The sequence below is a fragment of the Salmo salar genome, chromosome ssa16 (assembly GCF_905237065.1).
Source record: "Salmo salar chromosome ssa16, Ssal_v3.1, whole genome shotgun sequence".
NCBI classification, from domain to species: domain Eukaryota; kingdom Metazoa; phylum Chordata; class Actinopteri; order Salmoniformes; family Salmonidae; genus Salmo; species Salmo salar.
In genome coordinates, this window is record NC_059457.1 from 27496012 (window position 1) to 27521851 (window position 25840).

Consider the following 25840-nt stretch of genomic DNA (forward strand, 5'->3'; position numbering starts at 1 on the left):
TGCACTCATCAGACCAAATGACAGATTTCCACCGGTCTAATGTCCATTGCTCGTGTTTCTTGGCCCAAGCAAGTCTCTTCTTATTATTGGTGTCCTTTAGTAGTGGTTTCTTTGCAGCAATTTGACCATGAAGGCCTGATTCACACAGTCTCCTCTGAAAAGTTGATGTTAAGATGTGGCTGTTACTTGAACTCTATGAAGCATTTATTTGGGCTGCAATTTCTGAGGCTGGTAACTCTAATGAACTTATCCTCTGCAGCAGAGGTAACTCTGGGTCTCCCTTTCCTGTGGCGGGCCTCATGAGAGCCAGTTTCATCATAGCACTTGAAGGTTTATGCAACTGCACTTGAAAACTTTCACAACACAACTGATTGGCTCAAACACATTAATGAAAGAAATGCCACAAATGAACTTTTAACAAGGCACACCTGTTAATTGAAATGCATTCCAGGTGACTACCTCATGAAGCTGGTTGAGAGAATGCCAAGCGTGTGCAAAGCTGTCATCTAGGCAAAGGGTGGCTACTTTGAAGAATCTCAAATATTTGTTGATTTGTTTAACAGTTTTTTGGTTACTGGTACTGGTACTGTACATCACAGTAAAAAAAAACATCTGTTATAATTCGTCGTGTGACACATGCAGTTGTCTTCCATAGTCTGTTACTTCACTATTCATAAACATTTCTTGATTTTTCAAAACCTCTGCCTCTGACAGTCTCCCATCACCATCTTGGTCCATTTCTTTGATGAGGTGAATAGCCTGTTAAAACATAAGAGCAAAGCAAAAGAATTAGAGCAAACTGAAGAGAACTGATAGATACACCCACTTTCAATGGGGATAGCATTCATACCAGCCAATGTATAAATGTTTCCATACCCTGACTGCACTTCACTTCACAGGAACTAATATGTTATAAACAAATTAGAAATGGCACTCCTAGAGCACCCTAGTGAGGCATGGCTGTCCATGTAATGCAGAGACACGGTAGTGTAGTGGTTACTCACCTCCTCCCGTGCAGAGCCATAGCTGTTAGGGGCCACCCAGCGGAGCTGCTCCTCTCGATTCAACTTGCCATCCTTGTCTTGATCATAGAGGTCGTCAAAGCGGACAGTTTCCTCAATCTCCCACTTTGATGGGTCATCCTCCTCTGAAGTACACAAACACACATTACTAAAGCAGGAAAGCCAACTCAGCCCTTACAAAACATTAATCATAGTATGTTGAGAAAAACACAAAGCATTCTTCTGTGCTTACCATTAGTTCGAACATCTCCAATAAATTCACTTAGACTGATGAACCCATCTTTATCTGTGTCATATTCACTCAACACATCTTCAACGGCAAAATCCTAAAAGAAAAAATAGCAAAATATTACCACACCAAACATTTGATTCTGCTCATGTGGATACAAATGTAAACAGCTTGTTTTGTGTAGAAATGTCTTACAGCCATGTAATCCACTTCAGATGGGTGTGTAAATGCAAGAAACTCAGTTAGGTTAAGGCCTGGTGTGCCACCCATATCAGCAAAATCAAAGCGCTTCTTTTCCTTTAAGTGGAGCTAAAAAGGAAAAGATTGATAAGTACTGTGTAGAGCATGTGCGATCCATATGTTGTCAACAATAAAATAAAGGCTGGTACAACTAAGATGATCATACAAATCTGAGTGACTCTTCCTCTGGATCCTCCAGAACAGCATTCTCATCAATATTAATGACTCGTTCATGGACAACCATGTTGTATTCTTCCCACGACACAACACCATCGTTGTTGGTGTCAAATTCAGGGAAGCGCTCCTCTGCATCATCCAATGCGTATTTCTTGTAGACATGTTGAATCCATAGTGTGATCTCCTCTGTAGTGACAATATATTACACATACTGTACAGGCAGTAGATGACACATACAGTATCCATACCATTATATCAACTGAGTGAATTTGTTATAACAATGTGGGATTCATTTTTCATCTGAAAGTCAAAATACATCCTAAAACAAAGTCTTTTTTTTATTTTATTTTTTACCTGAGGTTAAATGTTTGTCAGAATCTTTATCAATCTTCTTCAGGATTTCCATAATTTTGTTCTTTTGCTCAGCTGGACTAAGTTTCTTTATTTCATCTTTTTCCTAAAACCCAAGTTATAGAAATGGTGAGATAGTGAATATGACTGAAAGGGGATATTCTTCAGATGATAGAGAGAAATGACAACCTCAGTTCCCAATAGGAGATCCATGTCGTGCTCAGGGCTGTGCTGATGACCCACATGATGATCTTCATGATTGTGGGAGCTCTCTCCAAAGGCACAGTGCATTACAAGCAATGCAATGGGTAAAACTGAGTATTTCATCTATGACGGGGAACAAAAGCGTCATGTTATGATTTTAGCATTCTTCGTAAATTTAAAGAAGAATATAGATTGACAATCATATAATATGTATTTCACATATCAATGTTGTAACTGTCTGGTTCTGGTTCACCTACTATTAGCTGTATGAAACGTGAAGACAATAGCGCTGAGCTACCTGGTGGTGGTTGACATTAAAGAGACTGGACAGTTTGGGCTACAACAATACAGTACTGTTGCTAGCTAGGTAACGACTAACGTTAGCTAGCTAGCAACCAAAGTGTTGCTGTCAGTCATTGACCCCCACACCCCTCAAAAACATACCATGACAAACAATAGACCTAAGCTTACTTGGCTTGTAACGTTAGGTTACTAGGACGCTAACTAGCTATCGTTAGCTAATAATACTGAGAATTTTTCTGAAATACACTGAGTTGGTGACAATGAATGTCTGACAAAACTTGAGGATTCTGAACTGGTCAGACGTTTGGTAAAGTTAGCTGAGTGACTGCCTGGCTATTTTAGGAGAACATTATGTCGTAAACAGACCTTTGCTTATGCAAATTCCTCGTTCCAGCTCGCAAAATCTGGGTTAAAATTGGATTGATGTCCAATAATGATGAAGATTCCAGGAGCAAGAGGACACGAGCAGATCTACTTGATAAAAAAAAACGTTAAATATTATTATTGTATCCCGCCCATTTACTTGGTTGCCATGGTTGAAAGTTTAAATTCCACCCCTAGCCTCAATTCTTGTTTTGTGATTGGTTTATATTTCTTCTGTTTCCGCCTAAAAAATGAATGATTGGATAGTCTGAAACTGTCATACATTTTATCATACACTTCCGGCAAAATGCTATGTAGATTAGATATGTCAGTGGTGTCTTATGTCGTTTCCATCAACACATAAAACACAACAATTTAGCACATTTCTAAGACGTTTAGCTTTTACCCTGAGAATTGAATTACGTAAATGTCAAAAGACAGTCGCAACGATGGACGACGGCGTGGCGGTTGTCAGCACCGATTCGGTATTAGAATTGGACAAGGCGGGGACGGGAGGGAGAGGTCTGGCAGCAACAGCTCAGGGTCCTCGCATGGAGGAGGAAAAAGCAGGAATACTCCCATAACCGTTGCCTTGAAGGTACTGTAACTAGCTCTATTTTCAAGTTCTACTATAATGTAACTATGACCTGCAAATTAAGACCGCGTTCAGATAACTAACTTGGCTAGTTACTGGCTAGCCAACTTTCAATAATACACTGAGTATACTAAACATTAGGAACACACTCCTATTAATATTGAGCTCCCGGTCACGACCAGGGTCGAACCCCAGGCTGTAGTAGCGCCTTCGAAGGCATTTATATTTTGTCTTGACCATTCACCCTCTGAATGGCACACACATACAATCCATGTGTAAATTGTCTCAAGGCTTAAAAATCTTTGTTTAACCTGTCTCCTCCCCTTCATCTACACTGATTGAAGTGGATTTAACAAGTGACATCAATAAGTGATCATCGTTTTCACCTGGATTTACCTGGTCAGTCTATGTCATGGAAAGAGCAGGTGTTCTTATTTTTTTTTTTACACTTATCGTATAGGATGCCCTCACACACGATGTATTGACAGGAAAATCTATACTATAGAATTTGTAAGTATTGGTTACAGTGACCTGCCAAAATACAGGGATGCATTGCTGATGACACCAACGGGTTGTTGTTTTTTTAGGCAAAGTGGTGTTTTCAAAAAGAGAACCTGCTGTCACATGAAATCTGCTGCAGACCTCATAGCTAGTAACAACATTCATTGTGAAACTACTCATCTGGCACAAAGTTGCAGGAAGACCATGTGGTTTTGTGTTTATCTTCCAGCCTTGTATGATTCATCAACTGCCGAGTCCAATAGGATGCTGCTGTTCCTCAGCTTCTCTGGCGAGTGCAAGCTTACATTAGCACACTCCTTGAGTCTGCAGTTTCACACATCACTGGCAGCGGAGGACAGGGTCTGAGAGGCAGGCCTACTGTGTGTGTGCACATTTAAAGTTTTAATGTCACATGCCCAAGTACAGTGAAATGCTTTCTTGCAAACTCAACCCAATAATGCAATAATCAATAACAATGCATTACTAGAAAAAAAATACAAGAGAAATAAGAAATATTAACTACACAATTAAGTAAGCATACTATATACAGGAAATATTTTAGTTAGTTCCAATACCACATGACTGCGCGGTGCTGTGGCAGAGGGAGTGAAAGGGGGCTGCGATGCAGCGCTGTGAGATGACAGAAGAGGAGAGACGCTGTAAACAGATAGCAGTGCAGGAGAGCCGGCAGGCAGAAAGGCAGCAGTGGTCTGCAGCACGGGGGTGGCTGGCTGCTAGCTCAGCACTGATTACAGACAGATCAGATGGGGGTGAAAGGACCATCAGCCCGCTAAGCACCCGGCTCGCTCAATCACAATTGGAGTAGTTGACACAGCTGGTCAAGTTGCTATAGCAGTTCGAGCTACACACAGTCTATTTTGGTCCTGCTGTCGGATGACTATGTCACCTTGCACAAGTGGCAATGCCGACGAGGGGAAACAGGTTGGCTGAAGTTGGCTGAAAAAGTATGTCAGGGGCGGATAAGGACGAGGAACCTGCTTACAGACTCTACTTCTATTCTGTATGTATCTTCTAATCTCTGTCTCTTCTCACTCTCCCACTTTCTGCATGTGTCTGTTTGTAGACCTGCTTTTAGAATGAAAACCCTACACCTGCTCCTCAGGACTGGCCCTTTCCTGTGCATATGTAGAGGCTCAGTTTATAAACCAGTTAGCATAACACATGCTCCAAAAACAACCTGCACTGTCTTAGTTAAATAAAGGTTAAATAAATAAATAAAAAATTCCATAGTGAAGGCCAGGTGGCAGCAGCTGATTAAGTGGAGCAGGAGAGCCTTTCTGTAAGCATTGCCAGCCTTAGGCTGTACAGCTAGGCAGCCAGCAGTCAAGTCGATAGGCTTCCCTGCAAGTCAAGAGTGATCCCTCATCAGATGGCTGCCAAGCCCAGGAAACGCAGTGTAAATATTTACTGCTATGATAACAATAGCTTGCTATTTGTTAATTTTCAGTGGGGTTTGGCTACTCTATTTGATGTGCAGCCTCAGTGATGTTGGTGTTTGATCCTATTATCCTCTTCTATAGTAATAGAATGGAGCTTATATGTAAAGGATATGTTTTTTGCTCACTAAAAGTAGGTCAGTTGTGAATATTCCAGAAGGACATGAAATGGTAGCTGACCAGGACACTGCTTGCTGTTTATGCATGCGTAAAACCTAATGAGTCATATGAGCATGTAGCCTGTTCTGTCAGCAGGCTAGGATACTATAGTGTGGGAGTTTCACACAGAAGAGATACCATGGGCTTGATTAAAAGATAGAAGTACCTCCGTATTGTCAGACACTTCGTTTGGTAGATAAACGGTAATGGTAGTGTTGTAATTAGTTTCTTTGAACAGTGTCATGGAAGTCATTATTTTGTTGTAGTCTTTGTGAATGGCAGTGACAGTTGAGACTCGAGAGAAAACCATTTCTCATGACATGACTCGGTTGCTATTACGGACAGAATGCAGAGGACCTTGAGTCTGGTTCAGGTCCCGATTTTTGATAAGCAAGTCCAAATTTAGGTAGCCGTTTTTATAGTCTAATTGGGTTACCAGTAGATTTAACTTTGTTATCCACCGGGAGATTATTTTGCATTTAAACTCAAAATAGTGTCGCTGTAAATCAATTCTATTCTGTATGTGGAAAATATGCAAAATCTTCAAATGCAGAGTCTTTAATTGGCATTGCAAAGTGGGACTCAGTGCTTATAGAGCGTAAATCAGATTTGCTCTTGGCATTCATGCATGGGATCCTATCTAGACCATGCTGTGATGTGCCTGCTTGTCTGTCTGTGCATACATGTTTGTGTGTGTTCGTGCACATGTGCGTTGGTGTGTGAGGAAGAGTTAAGAGCGGAGCGAGCAAGAGATTTTGGCATCCGCTCAACTTGCATGACTAACTCAATGTCACATGAGGTGCCCAGGGAGAGGCCAGAGCCCAGGGAGAGGCCAGAGCCCAGGGAGAGGCCAGAACCCAGGGTTCAGAGACACCTCTATTATAGCACAGTACTCTGCATTTATTCATGACAAATAATTTGATGCCCCCATGTTAATTTAACCCAAACCTATGTTTCTATGTCCTGTTACTAAGCACCATAACATAACACGCAGGTGTGAAGAGCCGTGTTGTCTTGTGCTGTTCAAAACATCACATGCTTTATATGACCTGTGTGGGGCAGGTTTCCTTGGCCATAAAACACTTGTGCACATTCTCTAGTGTAGCCTAGCCTACAGTATATGTAGGGCAACTATGCTGCATAGTAATGTACTATTAATCTACTGTTTTGTACAAAGCACCAGGTTTCATCCACAGCGTGTTGTCAATGTTATGAACTCATCCATGGAGTCCTACAGCTGGGTTATATGCCTTCATGTATTTTGATATTTGGTACCATTTAATGTGGTCCCCATTTTGTCTGCAGGCGTCCTTTCAGCGGTCAAACAGCCATGACAAGGTGAGGAAGATTGTGGCAGAAGAGGGCCGTGCTGCGAGAAATCTCATTGCCTGGAGTGTTCCTCTGGAGAACAAAGAGGAGGAAGGTCAGTCAAAATGCGCACAGACACACACACACACACACACACACACACGCTCAAATGGACCTGATAATACTGTATGTATCAGTCTGATGTAAAAGGAATGACTGTTTTTATGTGTACAGATGCGTGTTTCTTTGAAGTAGATTCGTGAGTCCAGACTCTGCTCTTGGCTGTAATACAATATCTCCCTTAACAAAATGACAGCCTTTGATTCACCTCTGTTATTCAATGCATTGGCCTTCATATATTTCCCTTCCCTGAGACGACTGAAGTCAAAACAGGTGTCAAGGTGATGTGTCATTTCACTGGTCCCTCATCAGATTAAAAAGATCAATATAACTCCGACTTAATGAGCTTCACACCCTCTAGTAGTGGAGGAATGTTTAATGGGTTGACAGAAACTATCAGTTTGCTAGCTTTTAAACATGATTGATCATGATTAGGAACACAACAATTAACCCAGTTAGTCCTTTGATTGAACACTGGCGGAATATTTCATAACTGTCTGGATGGGCTCCGCAATGGGTAACGACAACAAACCAGAAAGATGTTATTGGTATCACAGATTGAACCTGCTCATGCACACAGCCGTTTGGTCATTGTATCAGGGTTGTTTCCCCACAGTATTTGGGAATGCTACCTACTCTGACAATGTTGTGCAGAGAACAGTGTGAGAGAGGAGGGAGAGAGTGCGTTCTCTTCTCTCTTGCAGGGCTTTGGGTCAGTCTTTATTGTGCGTGTGCGGTTCTGTACTTTTATGTTTTGTTACTCCCACAGGCCATATTCCATCTTTGGCAAAACAAAGGGTGACCAGATCAATGTAAAAGCTATGTGGCTTTTTTAGAACTAATAGCTTGTTCTTCTGGAATTTAAACATTTTTCGTTTTATGTTTCACAGGGAAGTCCAAGACTCATACAAACGGCAATTTGAGGAATCAGAGAATTAACTCTGGACTGCATAGGAATAAGAAACAGGTGTGCATATTGTCATCTTTTAATATTAGCTTACATACTTATTCTAGTTTTGCCTCCTTTATGAAATAATAAAACCTAAAGATGGATGAAATATTTTGCTCACTGCTATTTAAGCACATGTACCACTAGAGAGCATTGTAGACCTAGCAACATCCTATTCTTTGCCTCAACATTATGCTTTGTCTCCTCTTCTGCTGTCTCTTCAGAATACAGGCCTGGACAACAAGAGCACAGCCGGGGCCTTGCTTGACAAGGGAGCAGAGAAGAGTCCCACCAAAGCCAGGCAGCCGCGCAAGGTGGACCTGCGAGCACGATACTGGGCCTTCCTCTTCGACAACCTGCGGCGGGCAGTGGATGAGATCTATGTCACCTGTGAATCTGATCAGAGTGTGGTGGAGTGTAAGGTAGGGCTTTGGACCTTAAGTTGTGACCCTAAACACCCCTACCTCAACAGGGTCCTCAACAACAAAAATTTGAGCAACTGGAGGCACTGCAGAGCACCACACTTCATCAACACTAGAGGGGGATATTGAGTTGATAACAGGGTTCTCCTGCTCTCTCACATTCCTCTTGTTCTCTGGTTAGTGTCAGAGGGGCCTTTGAAGGCTTGCTGGGTGAGAGAATTATCACAGGGCACTCTCCTGGGTTTGTCTGGAGGGAGTAGATATTAATGACATGGTGTAAACAATGTGGGTGTGTGCTATGTGGTGTAAGGGCTGTGCTAGTGGGCTTGGAATGGGGGTCCCTGTTTAGGCCAACAATGAATGTGGCGTTCTATATACTCCGCTACTGATGGCACACAATAAGTATATTGGGATTTTGATAATACACAGTAATGCTTTTGTTTACTAGGCAGAGCCTGTGGTATAATCCTACTTCAGGGCTGGCCTGCCATGTTGATCTCGGTATACACTGCTCTGCTGTATCGATCAGTCTGCCATGCAGCATTATGCTGAGCATGGTTGTGGTGACCGCGTGTGGTCAGTGCTGGAACACACTGCCCCTGCCTGTGGTCTCCATGCTGACAGTGGGGCTGTGTGAGATGTAGTCTGGCTGTTGTGTGTTCCCACCCCAGTGAAGTCTAATGAGCTGGGCTCATATACCCCCCGTCCCCGTTAGTCCCACCCAGCCAGCCTTAGCCTGGCCCTAATGGACTGACTGACTCTGATAAATGATAGAATTAGCTGGAGGAGAAGCAGAGTGCTCTGATTCCACCCGGCCACAATCCCCTGGAGCAGTGTAAATCTGCACTTTGCGCTCTCACTCAAACACAAACAGCCCCTCAGCGCTCTGCCACCCACAGACACGCATCTCTGGCCTGGCATCACTTTGTACTCAGGCCTATAGACTAGTTTTGATTCTAAACCAGGGGGGAGGGGTTTTCTAATCTAACATATGGATTTGTTTTAAGATGGTCATACAAAGGTTTATTTAGCTATTTGATTTTGAATTTTAGGACCCCTCAAAACAAATATATAAAACAAGTAAATTATTAATAATATATTGAAACATTAAATTAAAGAAAGTTTGTTTTTAAAGTGAGATATAAGAAAGGTCAGGAAACAATGTATTTAACCCCTTATTTTAAGCACTAAACTACTTCATTATAGAGTGCATTCGGGAAGTATTCAGACCCCTTGACTTTTCCCACAAATTAAATATCACATTTACATAAGTATTCAGACCCTTTGCTCAGTACTTTGTTGAAGCACCTTTGGCAGCGATTAGAGCCTCGAGTCTTGGGTATGACACTACAAGTTTGGCACGCCTGTATTTGGGGAGTTTCTCTCATTCTTCTCTGCAGATCCTCTCAAGTGTCGCTGGACAGCTATTTTTAGGTCTTTCCAGAGATGTTCGATTGAGTTCAAGTCCGGGCTCTGCCTGGGCCACTCAAGGACATTCAGAGACTTGTCCCGAAGCCACTTCTGTGTTGTCTTGGCTGTGTGCTTAGGGTCGTTGTCCTGTTGGAAGGTGAACCTTCGCCCCAGTCTGAGGCCTGTCCTGGAGCAGGTTTTTATCAAGGATCTCTCTGTACTTTGCTCCATTCATCTTTCCCTTGATCCTGACTCGTCTCCCAGTCCCTGCTGCTGAAACACATCCCCACAGCATGATGCTGCCACCACCATGCTTTACCGTTGGGATGGTGCCAGGTTCTCTATAGACGTGACACTTGGCATTCATGCCGACGAGTTCAATCTGGTTTTCATTAGACCTGAGAATCTTGTTTCTCATGGTCTGAGAGTCCTATAGGTGCCCTTTGGCAAACTCAGTGGGCTGTCTGTCGTCCTGCCCCTGAGCAAGGCAGTTACCCACTGTTCACCTGACGCCGAAGACGTGGATGGCGATTAAGGTAGCCGTCCACACCTCTCTGATTCAGTGGGGTTAGGTTAAATGCAGAAGACACATTTCAGTTGAATGCATTCAGTTGTACAACTGACTTGGTATCCCCTTTCATGTTATTTTTACTGAGCAGTGGTTTCCATCTGGCCACTCTACCATAAAGGCCTGATTGGTGGAGGGCTGCAGAGATGGTTGTCCTTCTGGAAGGTTCTCCCATCTCCACAGAGGAACTCTGGAGCTCTGTCAGAGTGACCATCGGGTTCTTAGTCACCTCCTTTACCAAGGCCCTTCTCCCCCGATTGCTCAGTTTGGCCGGGTGGCCAGCTCAAACTTCTTCCATTTAAAAATGATGAAGTCATTGTGTTCTTGCGGAACTTCAATACTGCAGAAATGTCTTGGTTCACTTCCCTAGATCTGTGCCTCGACACAATGATGTCTCGGAGCTCTACGGACAATTCCTTCGACCTCATTGCTTGGATTTTGCTCTGACATGTACTGTTAACTGTGGGACCTTACATAGACAGGTGTATGCCTTTCCAAATCATGTCTAATCAATTGAATTTACCACAGGTGGACTCCAATCAAGTTGTAGAAACATGTCAAGGAGGATCAATGGACAATAGGATGCACCTGTTCTCAACATTGAGTCTCATAGCAAAGGTTCTGAATACTTAGGTAAATAATACTTTCCGAATGCACCCTATACTTCCATTCATTTTTAAACTTGCACTGGGGTACCTTCAGACAAGTCTAGTGAGGCTTGTGGGCGTTCAACATGTAAGTGTTCGTGAGAGACTCGCCTTTCCATAAAGGGGTCATATTTAATTTGTAGCCCAAACTGTTCTAATGCTACAGACAGAAGTTGTCAGATCGGCTGTACTGACTTCATATGAGTCTTGTGACTCTTGTGGGGGTCTTAGAGCAAAACAACCGACATGTTCGTGAGAGTCTCATCTTCCATAGAGGGGTAATAGTATGTAGACCAAACCGTTTTTGTGAGATGACAGATTTTCGGGATGTCTCAAAGTCCGACAAACACAGCTGTAGCTCTGCCACCTATCACTGCAGATGCGGAAGGGCGACATCGTTGGATGTGCTGGAATGAGAGACTCAGCCCAGATATCTTTAGTTTGAAGAGACATTTGTACATTTCTGCAGGGAGTGTTAAGAACTGTGAGGAGATTTCAATGGTGTGCTTGTTTTTTCTTGAATGAGACTAACAGACCAACGGAGACCATTCAGCCCTTCCTTCATCAACACTGGTTCATCTTTTGTGGTTCCCCCCCAGCCAGTAGAGCCTGCTGCAATCTGATTAATGCTTGTATATTAATAACGTTCACATCTCTTGAACCCACATCCCCCAGGTCTAATTAGTTCTTATCAACCATTTGTTCCGTCCGGTCCCTGATTTATGACACATCATACTACACTACCGTGCAGGGGAGGAGGCTCTGAGTTATTTTAAACGGAGAGCTACTGTAGAAGCCATCCACTGCATCATGAAGTATGACATTGGAGAAACTTCAAAGCAAAAACAGGCATAATTGGCACACAATATATTGTTAGAAACTAAAAGTGAAATTGAATTGGCTTTCACTCATCTAAACGTTTTAATTTAATTGTTACCAGAATGACCACTTTTTTTTACTGCTCACCAGGCTTCATTTGACCTCTAGCGGGTTTAGATCTTTATGCAGTCCTCAGGAAATCTTATGTATTTCTATTTAGGTGAGTAGTATTTGTAGGTAAGTGTTTTTAGTTTGTTGTGAATGTAGTTTTTTGCCTCCCTTCAGCTGTGGTCCCTTCATTATCAAATGAAGTCGGCAGCAGCGGAGGGCCTGGCTGAGGCTGTGAACTAACTAATCAGCAGGCCTGCTGCTGGACACATCTTTCACTGGCCTGACTTGTCTATTAACTAAAAGCACTGTGAAGCTTTACTCTCAATTACCACTCCCTCCACACTCCCCATCAATCACCAATGTCTGTTTCACTAGAGCTCTGCCTGGGCTGATTTCTGAGCAGGCAACAGACAGGCTCTGCAGGGTTCCATACTGCAACCAAACAGTCACATTTTTAATTGTTTACTAGGTCACACAGTTTTTGGTTCACAATTTTTTAAATTCAAGCAGTAATGTGCGATTGACCAAAAATCTGAAGAGGCAACAACGGCACTGGAATGCCCCCGTCTGCATGTGTCAGGGCTCAACATAGCCTATAGGCAAGGTTTTTGAAACCCTCTGGGCCAGTCCATCATAACCGTCAGTGGCCCACTTGGGCCTGTGAAAAAAATAGGGTAATAATGCTCTACACTGAACAAAAATATAAGTGCAACATGTAAAGTGTTGGTCCCATGTTTCATGAGCTAAAATCAAAGGCCCAGAAATTTTCCATATGCACAAAAAGCTTATTTCTCTCATTTTATGCACAAATTTGTTTACATCCCTGTTAGTGAGCATTTCTCCTTTGCCAAGATAATCCATCCACCTGACAGGTGTGGCATCTCAAGAAGGTGATTAAACAGCATGATCATTACACAGGTGCACCTTGTGCTGAGGACAATAAAAGGCCACTATAAAATGTGCAGTTGTCACACAACGCAATGCCACAGATGTTTCAAGTTGAGGGAACGTGCAATTGGAATGCTGACTGCAGGAATGTCCACCAGAGCAGTTGCCAGTGTTCATTTCTCTACTGTTGTTTTTGAGATTTTGGCAAGTACGTCCAACCGGCTTCAGAACCACAGACTACGTGTAACCTCGCCAGCCCAGGACTTCCACATCCGGTTTCTTCACCTGAGGGATCATCTGAGACCAGCCACCTGAAACTGTGGGTTTGCACAACCAAATAATTTCTGCACAAACTGTCAGAAACAGTCTCAGGGAAGCTCATCTGGGTGCTCGTTGTCCTCACCAGGGTCTCGACCTGACTGCAGTTTGGCGTCATAACTGACTTCAGTGGGCAAATGTTCACCTTCGATGGCCAATGGCACGCTGGAGAAGTGTGCTCTTCACGGATGAATCCCGGTTTCAACAGTTCCGGGCAGACGGTGTGTATGGCGTTGTGTGGATGAGCGTTTTTCTGATGTCAATGCTGTGAACAGAGTGCCCCATGGTGGCGGTGGGGTTATGGTATGGCAAGGAATAAACTACAGACAACAAACACAATTGCGTTTTTATAGATGGTAGTTTGAAGGCACTGAGATGCCGTGATGAGATCCTGAGGCCCATTGTTGTGCCATTCAGCCGCCGCCATCACCTCATGTTTCAGCATGATAATGCACGGCTCCATGTCGCATGGATCTGGACACAATTCCTGGAAGCTGAAGCACTCCCATTTCTTCCATGGCCTGCATACTCACCTGACATATCACCCATTGAGCACGTTTGGGATGCTCTGGATCGACGTGTACAACACCGCGTTCTAGTTCCCGCCAATATCCAGCAACTTCGCACAGCCATTAAGGAGGAGTAGGACAACATTCCACAGGCCACAATCAACAGTGTGATTTAACGCTATGTGAAGTAAATGGTGGTCACTCACACCAGATACTGATTTTTTTGAAATTTATTTTTTACATTTTATTTGTATCCAGCTTTACCTTTTTAAGGGGTCTGTGACCAACAGATGCATATCTGTATTCCCAGTCATATGAAATCAATAGATTAGGGCCTAATGCATTTATTTCAATTGACTGATTTCCTTATATTAATTGTAACTCACAAAAATCTTAAATCTTTGCCTGTTACGTTTGTTTTTGTTTAGTGTACATTGCCATACCATTTAAATAAAATGGCGCAACCAAAAAAAGTAAAAAAAAATGTATTTTCCGAGACACAAATTAAGGTGCAAGTGTCAGGCCAAAATATTTAATTTGGCTTGATCAGTTGTGGCTTAAAACATACCTACAAACAGATGACTATTAGGACAATTTAAGTTGCTTTAGCAATGGCAAATATACTTCACATGAGTAGACAACATGCACCAATAAGCCATACATCCTCAACAGCTCCCACGTATAGGCCAACATTGCTGTTCTTCCAAATGGCCACCTTCACACCACATTCCGCAGCAGCTTTTGCGCATCACATACTCTTTCACCTGCACATTAAACCTGTTTCTGTTTACGTAGTTTAACTCGTTTTGGGATGGTGCTTTTATGACAATGTGGGGTGCTGTCTGTTTGTATTTGGGAACCCATTGTCAAAAGTCCCCTCTTGACTTCAACCTGTTGTGTGTTGGTATATGGAAATTGTATGTAACTGTTCATTTTGCTTATGATTATCCAAATATTATGATTATCCATCCAGTATTGTAAAAATGGCGCCGGAAGAAATGGCAGCAGTTCTACGGGCGCCAAACCAATTGTGCTATTATGTGTTTGTTTTTTTCGTGTTATTTGTAACTTATTTTGTACATAATGTTTCTGCAACCGTATCTTACGGCAAAAAAGAGCTTCTGGATATGAGGGCAGTGAACACTCAACCTTGGACTAGACAAAGATTTTTTTCTACAACAAGGAGGACGACATTCTCCAAACACCCCACAGGGCCGACATCCCCGTTATTTGCAAGAGGAAGCGACGCAGGTACAGAGGACAAAGAGCCGGATACCTGGTCATGACCCGGAGAAGGCAAGTGGGAAAGCTGCCGTTATCGTCAATACTACTCGCCAACGTGCAATCATTGGACAATTAATTAGACGAGGTACGATCATGAATATCCCACCAACGGGACATCAAAAACTGTAACATCTTATGTTTCACGGAATCGTGGCTGAATGACGACATGGATATTCAGCTAGCGGGATATACGCTGCACCGGCAAGATGGCACAGTACACTCCGGTAAGACGAGGGGGGGGCGGTCTGTGCATATTTGTTAACAGCTGGTGCACGAAATCTAAGGAAGTCTCTAGATTTTGCTCGCCTGCAGTAGAGTATATTGTGATAAATTGCAGGCCACACTACTTGCTTAGAGAGTTTTCAGCTATACTTTTCGTGGCTGTTTATTTACCACCACAGACAGATGCTGGCACTAAGACCGCACTCAATCAGCTGTATAAGGAAATAAGCAAACAGGAAACCACTCACCCAGAGGCGACGCTCCTAGTGGCCGGAGACTTTAATGCAGGGAAACTTAAATCAGTTCTACCAAATTTCTATCAACATGTTAAATGTACAACCAGAGGGAAAAAAAATTCTAGATCACCTGTGCTCTACACAAAAACGTGTACAAAGCTCTCCCTCGCCCTCCATTTGGTAAATCCAACCACAACTCTATCCTCCTGATTCCTGCTTACAAGCAAAAATAAAAGCAGGAAGCACCAGTGACTTGGTCTATGAAAAAGTGGTCAAATGAAGTAGATAGCAAAACAGTCCTGTAGTTTAGTATCACAGACTGGAACGTGTTCTGGGATTCTTCCGATGGCATTGAGGAGAACACCACATCAGTCACTGGCTTTATCGATAAGTGCATCGAGGACGTCATCCCCACAGTGACTGTACGTACATACCCCAACCAGAAACCATGGATTACAGGCAACATTTGCACTGAGCTAAAGGGCAGAGCTGCCGCTTTCAAGGTGCAGGACTCTAACCCGGAAGCTTACAAGAAATCCTGCTATGCCCTGCGACGTACCATCAGACGCTGGTCGGATGTGGCAGGGCTTGCAAACTATTACCGACTACAAAGGGAAGCACAGCCGCGAGCTGCCTAGTGTCACGAACCTACCAGATGAGCTAAATCACTTCTATGCTCGCTTCAAGGCAAGCAACACTGAGGCATGCATGAGAGCATCAGCTGTTCCGGACGCCTGTGTGATCACGCTCTCCGTAGCCGACGTGAGTAAGACCTTTTAAACAGGTCAATATATACACAAGGCCGCGGGGCCAGACGGATTACCAGGACGTGTGCTCCGGGCATGTGCTGACCAACTGGCAGGTGTCTTCACTGACATTTTCAACATGTCCCTGATTGAGTCTGTAATACCAACATGTTTCAAGCAGACCACCATAGTCCCTATGCCCAAGAACACAAAGGCAACCTGCCTAAATGTACTCGCGTCCGTAGCCATGAAGTGCTTTGAAAGGTTGGTAATGGCTCACATCAACACCATTATCCTAGAAACCCTAGACCCACTCCAATTTGCACACCGCCCAAACAGACCCACAGATGATGCAATCTCTATTGCACATCACACTGCCCTTTCCAACCTGGACAAAAAGAACACTTACGTGAGAATGCTATTCATTGACTACAGCTCAGCGTTCAACACCATAGTGCCCTCAAAGCTCATCACTAAGCTACGGATCCTGGGACTAAACACCTCCCTCTGCAACTGGATCCTGGACTTCCTGACGGGCCGCCCCCAGGTGGTGAGGGTAGGTAGCAACACATCTGCCATGCTGATCCTCAACACTGGAGCTCCCCAGGGGTGCGTGCTCAGTCCCCCCCTGTACTCCCTGTTCACCCACAACTGCATGGCCAGGCACGACTCCAACACCATCATTAAGTTTGCAGACGACACAACAGTGATAGGCCTGATCACCGACAACAACGAGACCGCCTATAGGGAGGAGGTCAGACCTGGCCGGGTGGTGCCAGAATAACAACATATCCCTCAACGTAACCAAGACTAAGGTGATGATTGTGGACTACAGGAAAAGGAGGACCGTGCACGCCCCCATTCTCATCGATGGGGCTGTAGTGGAGCAGGTTGAGAGCTTCAAGTTCCTTGGTGTCCAGATCACCAACAAACTAGAATGGTCCAAACACACCAAGAAGGTCGTGAAGAGGGCACGACAAAGCCTATTCCCTCTCAGGAAACTAAAAAGATTTGGCACGGGTCCTGAGATCCTCAAAAGGTTCTACCACTGCAACGTCAAGAGCATCCTGACTGGTTGCATCACTGCCTGGTACGGTAATTGCTCGGCGTCTGACCGCAAGGCACTACAAAAGGTAGTGCGTATGGCCCAGTACATCACTGGGGCTAAGCTGCCTGCCATCCAGGACCTCTACACCAGGCGGTGTCAGAGGAAGGTCTTAAAAATTGTCAAAGACCCCAGCCACCCCAGTCAAAGACTGTTCTCTCTACTGCCGCATGGCAAGCGGTACCGGAGTGCCAAGTCTAGGATAAAAAGGCTTCTCAACAGTTTTTACCCCCAAGCCATAAGACTCCTGAACCGGTAATCATATGGCTACCAAGACTATTTGCATTGTGTGCCCCCCCCAACCCCTCTTTTTACGCTGCTGCTACTCTCTGTTTATCATATATGCATAGTCATAGTCATGATATAGCCTGTCAAGATACTCTATGTTGCATGAATTCAGAATGGAAATACAATGAAATTGAAGAATGATTTAATTATTACTCTCACAATTTCACAAATTTTCAACATGTATTTTCCTCACTCAGTAGGCTACGCTTGACAAGCAGTTCCCTTATTCCACCAGTTGGCATTATGTATAAGCATGGTCATGGCTGTGCGTAAATTTTAAGCACACTGAAGGGAAGGTTCATATTGATTGGCCCCTGGTATTTCAAAAGTTCTGTCTTGGTTGAATATTTGCGATGTTCAGTCATCATGGAATAGCCTGCCTTGAAAATCCGACATTTCATCTAGGCTCTTTGGTCCTTGAAAAGTCATTGAAGTTATGGTAGCCAAATTAGAAGTTCTACTGCTCCGATTTAATTATTCTGTAATTTAATTTCTGATCAGTTATTATGAGAGATGTAGCCTAGGTGCTTTCGTTTTGTTTCCCGCCGTTGAAAAACCACATGCAGTTATTATGAGAGATGTAGCCTAGGTGCTTTCGTTTGTTTTCTGCTGTTGAAAGGTGTTGTGCTAGTCTGTTAAAACCACATGCAGTTATTATGAGCAAGACGACATTGAATGTTGGCTTCAACTTGATTTACCTTGCAAAGAGTTTCATTACTTAGGAAACCGGTTTTTGGTCGCTTTCTCTTTTTTGAAACATGATACAGTAACCACTCTAACTCTTGAACATCTCAAATGGTGAGACTGACTAGCTACCACATGGACAGACTTCATTAATGTGTTTGTCTCGCATGCTGTCTATTTTGTCAGGCAATGGTCACATTATTCTGACATATTTTAGAATATAAAAATAATGTGAATGTCAATGCATAATGCAATTGGGTAGGCTTATTAAAAAGTGGTAATGCATACAGTCCCTGAAAACTTGAATTCAGTCCTTGAAAAAGGCCTTGACTTTGACTTTCCAATGTCTGTATGAACCAGGTATAGGTTACTTGCTCAGCCTGCAAATGAAAGATAAAATCCCCTACTATTGAAATGATGCATGCCCGTTTGTTTTCCTGTCAGATCTTGACCCAGGACAGTATTTCTTTTTTCATTCCTGCAAATAGCTTTCAGTTGGCACTGGCCCAGTGTCTGCTGTGTGCGGTAGCGCATAGGGTCTATATGTCTACCACGTTGTGTAGCGGTTAGCATGCTAATGATAGAGTAACCATTTTCTAGTAGACAACTAACTACAAAGTAGTCTATGCTTACCTGGCAGAATCATTATTATTTGCATCAATCCTGTGGCAATTTTGATTTGAAAACTCCATCACAAGTGCCCTACAGAAACACAGCTAGCCAAACAACTGACTGGCTTGTGCACACCTGAATTAAAGGGTAACTAAGTACACACACACAAAAAAAATCAACATTTGTCATATTTCCAAGACTTCAAATGGTCCCCTGATGTGGTTTAAGCATGGTTGTGGACTTAGAAAAACAACACAATTGGATGTTCTATTAAAAAGTGACATTTTTGAGAGTGAAATCCTGTTACTGTGGTATCCCTTTGGTATGAAGTATCATTTTTTCAAAAACTGATCTCTAGAGGATTTTGCAGAAAAGAACACTTGGCACTTTAAAACTGCAATAAATAAATGTTGCGCTTAATATTTATTTATTATTATTTAAGTCTATCAAAATCAATGTAAAAACGTTAGTATAGAATCCTGTCTAGTCTTCCCATCCTAGTATGTCCCCTCTGTTTGTTTCACTAGAGCTCTGGGTTGGGCTGAGGGGACAGGCTCTAGTCTTCACAACTGACCCTGTCAGATGACCTATAATAATTTAAAGAAATGTGACTCATTATGTAGCGTACCAGTTTGACTGTTATAAGATTTTGTATTTCAATAGCCACCTTCACAGAGGCTGGGAAATGAACAGTGGGTAGAGTTCTAGGTCCTAGACTCTGAGATTAGGTATCAGATGGACAATGGGGTGGCGTCACCAGACTCTTCCTGTGCCAGTAGCAAGAAATGATTACAAGCCAATTCAATTTGTCTTGGCCCCTCTAGTAATGTCATTGGTAATTTCAGCCCCACCTCTTGTGGTGGATCAGTGGGGCAGGGAGAAGTATTTTACTGAACTCCTTTTGTCCTCCCTTATTCTGGGCTGAATAGCGGGCCTCCTACCTGTGTGTGCGGGTGAGATGAGCTCCACTCACTGAGCCTGGCCCAGATAACCATCCCTCTCTGTTTTATAGAGGCACCGGGGGGGGGGTTTACTGGAGCCCCAGTGTGCTGTTGGATAGAGCCTCTGAGATTCTCCCCAAATAAAGACACTACAAAGGGGGCAGTTATCTGTGCCACTCTCCTTCACTGGGGCTTAGCTTCCAAAGTGAAGTTTTTGTTGTTGTTGTGACATACCCAAATCTAACTGCATGTAGTTCAGGACCTGAAGCAAGGATATGCATATTCTTGATACCATTTGAAAGGAAACACTTTGAAGTTTGTGGAAATGTGAAATGAATGTTGCAGAATATAACACATTAGATCTGGTAAAAGATAATATAAACAAAAAAAGAATTGAGTTTTCTATTTTAAAAAAAAATTCTGTTTTGAAACGCAAGAGAGGATTCTAGGTATAATTTCGATTTTGTCCACAAGATGGCATCGGTGTGTGCTAAGCTTCAGACTGATACAGTGAAGAATTACCTCGCAACACAATACTTTAAATGAAGTCTGCCAGGAGTTTGCCCAAATGTGCCAAATTGGTCAAGTTATACATTTTCAAGTACATAACTATAGAGAACATACATCAAATTCTATGGTAATAAAAATAATTACACACTCCCAGCAATGTCAGAGACAGCCGTGGGGTCAAACTGTAGAACCCAGTTCTCTACATTTTGAATGAAAAAATTGATTTTATCAAACGAAACTAGGCTACATTTTATCTCTAGGACCCTCAGGGTGACAAATCAGAGCAATATTACTGAATGTAAGTACATTATTTACCTTCAGCGGTGAGTGTATCAAATCAGTTGCCGTGAAAAGTGTTTAGTTGTTGTGCACTATCACAATAGTAGGGTATTTTTTTTCTGTAATAGCTACTGTAAATTTGACACTGCAGTTAGATTAACAAGAATTTAAGATTTCTTGCCCATATAAGACATGTCTATGTCCCAGAAAGTTGGCTGTTGTATAAATAATTTTCTAGTCAAATTATCGTATATTGAGCAACAACCGTCGACAAAGTAGTTTCTCATTGTCCTGATATTTTTTTGCATTTGTTTAATTTAACTAGGCAAGTCAGTTAAGAACAAATTCTTATTTACAATGACGACCTACCAGGGAACAGTGGGTTAACTGCCTTGTTCAGAACAACAGATTTTTACCTTGTCAGCTCGGGGATTCAATCCAGCGCTCTTTCAGTTGCTGGCCCAACGCTCTAACCACTAGGCTTCCTGCCGCCCCGATATGTGGATGAAAGCTCCACTGAGATGTCCCCCTGTCTGTGTCTGAAAGACATGTCTTTATTTCAGGAGGTGCTGATGATGTTGGACAACTATGTGCGGGACTTTAAAGCTCTGATTGACTGGATCCAGCTGCAGGAGAAGTTGGAGAAAACAGATGCCCAGAACAGGTGATCTATCTATGCCTTGGCTCTCTTCTTTTCTCACTCGCGCTCGCTCGCTTGCTCCCTGAGGGGAACCTCTAAGTGCCATCTCTGCTCTCTGGCTTTGAGTCACAAACACACTAGATCAATAGGCTTGCCTTGGCTGTAATTCAAGGTGATCCACCCGTTTATTGGCTCCTCTTTAACACAATGACCACAACACCATTAAATGGGTATAAAAATCCAAGCTTTTAAGTTGCCTCCCAAGTTGTACATTTTAAAGTACGCTGTTGATTGGTCAGTCAACCTGCAACTTTTGTGTATGTTTCTGTGTTCCCATAAGTTGAATTCTTTTTAACTAAAGTGAGATACAAATCTCCCCCTATGGTACTACAGTATATTACAATTTTATATATATATATATATTTATTTTGTTTGTCCTCTCTGAATCCAGACCCACGTCTTTGGCTTGGGAAGTTCGTAAGATGTCCCCAGGTCGTCATGTGATGCCCAGCCCCTCATCTGACAGGATTGTCCACTCACCTAGTGCTCACCGCGCCCTAAACTTTGGGTAAGATTTCTCCATCTCATTTCTGGTTTGGTTGACAGCCCTAATCTCCACTGTTTCTGATCTGAACTCAAAGTGCTTACCATCATATTAATGTAATGACTACCAGTCATTATGAACACACACCATTATACAGCAGTCATCAAAATCCCTCCTCACTAGCACGTTCTGGGCAGCAGCATGTCCTCTGTTTCCTCTCAGCTATATTCTGTGTAATACAGTCAGCCATCATTACATGTTCACAGTTAGAGTAAAGGGAACACCAATGCTAATTTGATTAAAAAAAATAGCATTAAAACTTCTAATTAATAAATCAATGTGCAATATGATGTGCCAACTGGTCTGGGTTGGTAGTGGCTGTACTGTGATCTGCTGGTAAGGGGATTGATTGCTGATGTTGAGGCATTTGTTTAATGTAATTTGTCAAGTCTCACTAGCCTCGCCACGCCACAGAAACAGTGGGAGGTATAGATAAAAGTGTGGTTAAAGACTGCTGAAGCATCGGTTCAATATGTGCGGTGCCCTGTAATCGGATGCTCGAGGAAATGGGTATTGATCATTAGGGAGGTTTGTAGACCCTGAGAGTGTAGGGAGGAAAGCCGGGGTCAGACACCAGCCTGGGCGAAGCAGATGGAGCTGCTCACCTTATGGTCACCTCTTATTACTCTTGCTGGAGTAGTCAGTGATGTCACAGTCATTATTTAGAATAGTGGTCACCAACCGGTCAATCTTCAATGCATTCCTAGTCTATTTATTTATTGTTATTTGTGTTGCTCTGTTGGCGGTACAGTAGGTGCACTTGATTCAGAGGCCCTGTGCACCTTCTTAAGCAATGTGTTCCCATTTTGAACAACTTAATTTGTCTGAAAAGCGGACCGGGAGATCTGTGGCTAAATCGAGTGCACATACTGCGCTGGCCAATCGGATAGCTCAAATCACCTTGCCTATGGCTTCCACGACCCCAGCCACAGTTTGATACTAGCCTACCTGAGATTTCATAACTTTTAAAATCATGACCGGAGAGAGACTGTCAAAGAATATAGCAAAGCGCTGCAGTTTTTATGACTGAGTTTGTCTAATTTCATTCAGCACTGTCAACAATGTTTTTGTTCAACACTATTATGAAGCATAAAACGTGCTTCTCCCTACTTCCACTCTTGCTGTAGCTGCAATGAATGAGTAGCCAGGTGTATCGATAGCCTGGCATTTTTATTATTAGCATCTTGTCGTGTCTATTTTAATATTGAGGAATATTTCACTTTCTCTGGTCATAGCAACAACATGAATTTGTGCATGAGGCAGATGCGGTGCTATTTGAGTTTCGCCATCAGGTGGAAGACTGTATTCCCTTTCTGGTCAGTCTCACCCGTGGAAAGGAAGTAGAGAGCAGGGACTGTGAGAGGCAGACCCTCTGCTGCTCTCTCCCTCCCTCTGCTGAGACTAAAAACTGAACTTCAGTGCGTTCAAGACAACTGGGAACACTGGGGAAAAAACTAGCTCACTCTGGGGAGAAATCGCTTTGAACGGTCATCCAACTCGGAAACTCTGGTATCTTTTCTAGAATGTAACATTTAATGTTACGTTCTGAGTCATGTTTAAAAAATAAATCTGAGTGGTAGTTTGATGCTTGCTTTTTGACTGCGAAAGTTATCTTGACTCAGAAAAGGTTGGTAACCACCGGTTTAAAATGTACTGTTGGACCGGCAGTTGTGTAGAGGAGAAGCTGTGTCTATTAAAACAAATAATTTATACTGATCTCTGTGGTGAAATGCTTCTGTGTATGTTGACATTGCGCTCGTCTGGTTTTGAGTGATTTGTGTTTATCTCTCCAGTGGTCACCCACCCACACTGGCCATAGGTCGTCTGTCCCACACGGGCCCCAGCTGGGCTGACCGGGTCAAGTCCTCCCAGTCCCTTCCCGTCCCCAGCCAAGTCAACAACTATCCCGCTGAGAAACCAGGTAAGCAGAGCCACCGCATGAAATTTAGAGGCTGCGCTATATGATGGTTTCATGGTCTTTTTATAATCAGTGCATGTAAACCCTTGAGGGTGTGTATCCTCTTCTGATTGTCTGCGGCGCAACACTTCTAATGAGTGTGTGTGTCCTTCACTGTGTCCAGGTAAGAAGGACTCTGAGGGCTGGGAGACAGTCCAGCGTGGGCGTCCGGCACGGCCTCGCTCTGCCACCATCGTAGCCAAGGTCAGCCCGGTGCTGGCCCACATCAGCCCTAAAGATGATATCAACAAGGAGAACCAGCAGCCCCCTGGCAGGCCCTGCCCCCTGGACAAAGACGAGGGTCGGTGTGAACAACCAATCCCTGAGGAGCCCGACCCCCTGGAGGAGTTGCCAGGAGACTCAGAGAAGGGTCACATGATGGAGGTAGGGATGGGGGTTAAAATAATTTCACAATTCGAATAGTGGCATGTATTTTTGTTGGATAACGTCTTTTTTATTTTATTAAAAAAAATGTACGTAGCTACGTTTTTTTAAACTGAGCACTGCTGCGTGAGGGAGAGAGGCTGACGCGCTTTCAGACCCTTCTCTAATGCTGCATCTTCGGAGGGCTGTGTGTGTAGCGAGGAGACTGAGTGAGAGCAAGAGAGACGCCAAGGAAACTCGGTTACAGCCAAGACTAGCTAACTTGTAGCAGCCACAATGTTATTTATCATCCTGTAAAACAGTGCCTGTCTTGACTGTAGTAGCATAGAGAAGCTAGCTAGCTAGCTAGCTAGCTAGGCTAATTGAGGCCACAAGCTGTGCTTTCTCCCCAACCCCATTCAGATAAAACAACAGCCTACCTGTTGGTTGCTTGTTGTATCCTACTCCTTCAGCTGTTATTTACAAAAATACATGGGTGCACGATATCTAAGGAAGTCTTGAGGTTTTGCTCGCCTCAGGTAGACTATCTCATGATAAGCTGTAGAACACACTATCTACCTCGAGTTTTCATCTGTATTTTTCATAGCTGTCTACATACCACCACAGACTGATGCTGGCAATAAGACCGCACTGAATGAGCTGTATTCCGCCATAAGAAAACACTCACCCAGAGGCGGTGCTCCTAGTAGCTGGGGACTTTAATGCAGGGAAACTTAAATCCGTCATACCAAATTTCTATCAGCATGTTAAATGTGCAACCAGAGGGGGAAAAAAACTCTGGACCACCTTTACTCCACACACAGAGATGCGTACAGAGCTCTCCCTCGCCCTCCATTTGGCAATTCTGACCATAATTCTATCCCACTGATTCTTGCTCACAAGCAAAAAATTTAAAGCAGGATGCACCAGTGACTCGGATCAATAATAAAGTGGTCAGATGAAGCAGATGCTAAGCTACAGGACTGTTTTGTTAGCACAGACTGGAATATGTTCTGGGATTCCTCCGATTGCATTGAGGAGTACACCACTTCAGTCATTGGCTTCATCAATAAGTGCATCGACGACGTCGTCCCCACTGTGACCGTACATACATACCCCAACCAGAAGCTATGGATTACAGGCAACATTTGCACTGAGCTAAAGGGCAGAGCTGCCACTTTCAAGGAGCGGGACTCTAACCCGGAAGTTTATAAGAAATCCCGCTATGCCCTGCGACGAACCATCAAACAGGCAAAGCATCAATACAGGACTAAGATCGAATCATACTACACCGGCGCTGACGCTCGTCGGATGTGGCAGGGCTTGCAAACCATTACAGACTACAAAGGGAAGCACAGCCGAGGTCTGCCCAGTGTCACAAGCTAAACTACTTCTACGCTTGCTTCGTGGTAAATAACACTGAAACATGCATGAGAGTACCAGCTGTTCCGGAAGACTATGTGATCACACTCTTCGCAGCCAATGAGATTAAGACCTTTAAATACAGCAACATTCACGAGGCCGCAGGGCCGGACGGATTACCAGGACGTGTACTGCATGCATGCGCTGACCAACTGGCAAGTGTCTTCACTGACATTTTCAACCTCTCCCTGTCCGAGTCTGTAATACCAACATGTTTTAAGCAGACCGACATAGTCCCTGTGCCCAAGAACATTAAGGTAACCTGCCGAAATGACTA

The 25840-nt window shown here is 43.5% G+C and overlaps 2 protein-coding genes across 6 annotated transcripts in view; one reads left to right on the forward strand and one right to left on the reverse strand.

Moving 5' to 3' along the window:
* Positions 1 to 452: 452 nt before the first annotated feature.
* On the reverse strand, positions 453 to 3058 carry rcn2 (reticulocalbin 2). The gene is made up of 8 exons (XM_014148597.2): positions 2893 to 3058; positions 2209 to 2346; positions 2023 to 2125; positions 1658 to 1854; positions 1447 to 1560; positions 1255 to 1348; positions 1005 to 1147; positions 453 to 759 (listed from the first exon to the last, which is right to left on the reverse strand). The coding sequence occupies exons 2-8, from the start codon at positions 2344 to 2346 to the stop codon at positions 616 to 618; spliced, it is 933 nt and encodes a 310-aa protein (XP_014004072.1). The 5' UTR covers positions 2893 to 3058; the 3' UTR covers positions 453 to 615.
* Positions 3059 to 3178: 120 nt separating this feature from the next.
* LOC106573497 (S phase cyclin A-associated protein in the endoplasmic reticulum) overlaps positions 3179 to 25840 on the forward strand; it is a 91509-nt gene continuing 68847 nt past the window's right edge. For all 5 annotated transcript variants that reach the window (XM_014148591.2, XM_014148592.2, XM_014148594.2 and 2 more), the window contains exons 1-8: positions 3179 to 3487; positions 6907 to 7024; positions 7920 to 7996; positions 8203 to 8400; positions 21141 to 21241; positions 21669 to 21785; positions 23615 to 23742; positions 23903 to 24162. In XM_014148591.2, the coding sequence (XP_014004066.2) occupies positions 3317 to 3487; positions 6907 to 7024; positions 7920 to 7996; positions 8203 to 8400; positions 21141 to 21241; positions 21669 to 21785; positions 23615 to 23742; positions 23903 to 24162 (1170 nt within the window). In that variant the 5' untranslated portion in view covers positions 3179 to 3316. The remainder of the gene's footprint in view (positions 3488 to 6906; positions 7025 to 7919; positions 7997 to 8202; positions 8401 to 21140; positions 21242 to 21668; positions 21786 to 23614; positions 23743 to 23902; positions 24163 to 25840) is intronic.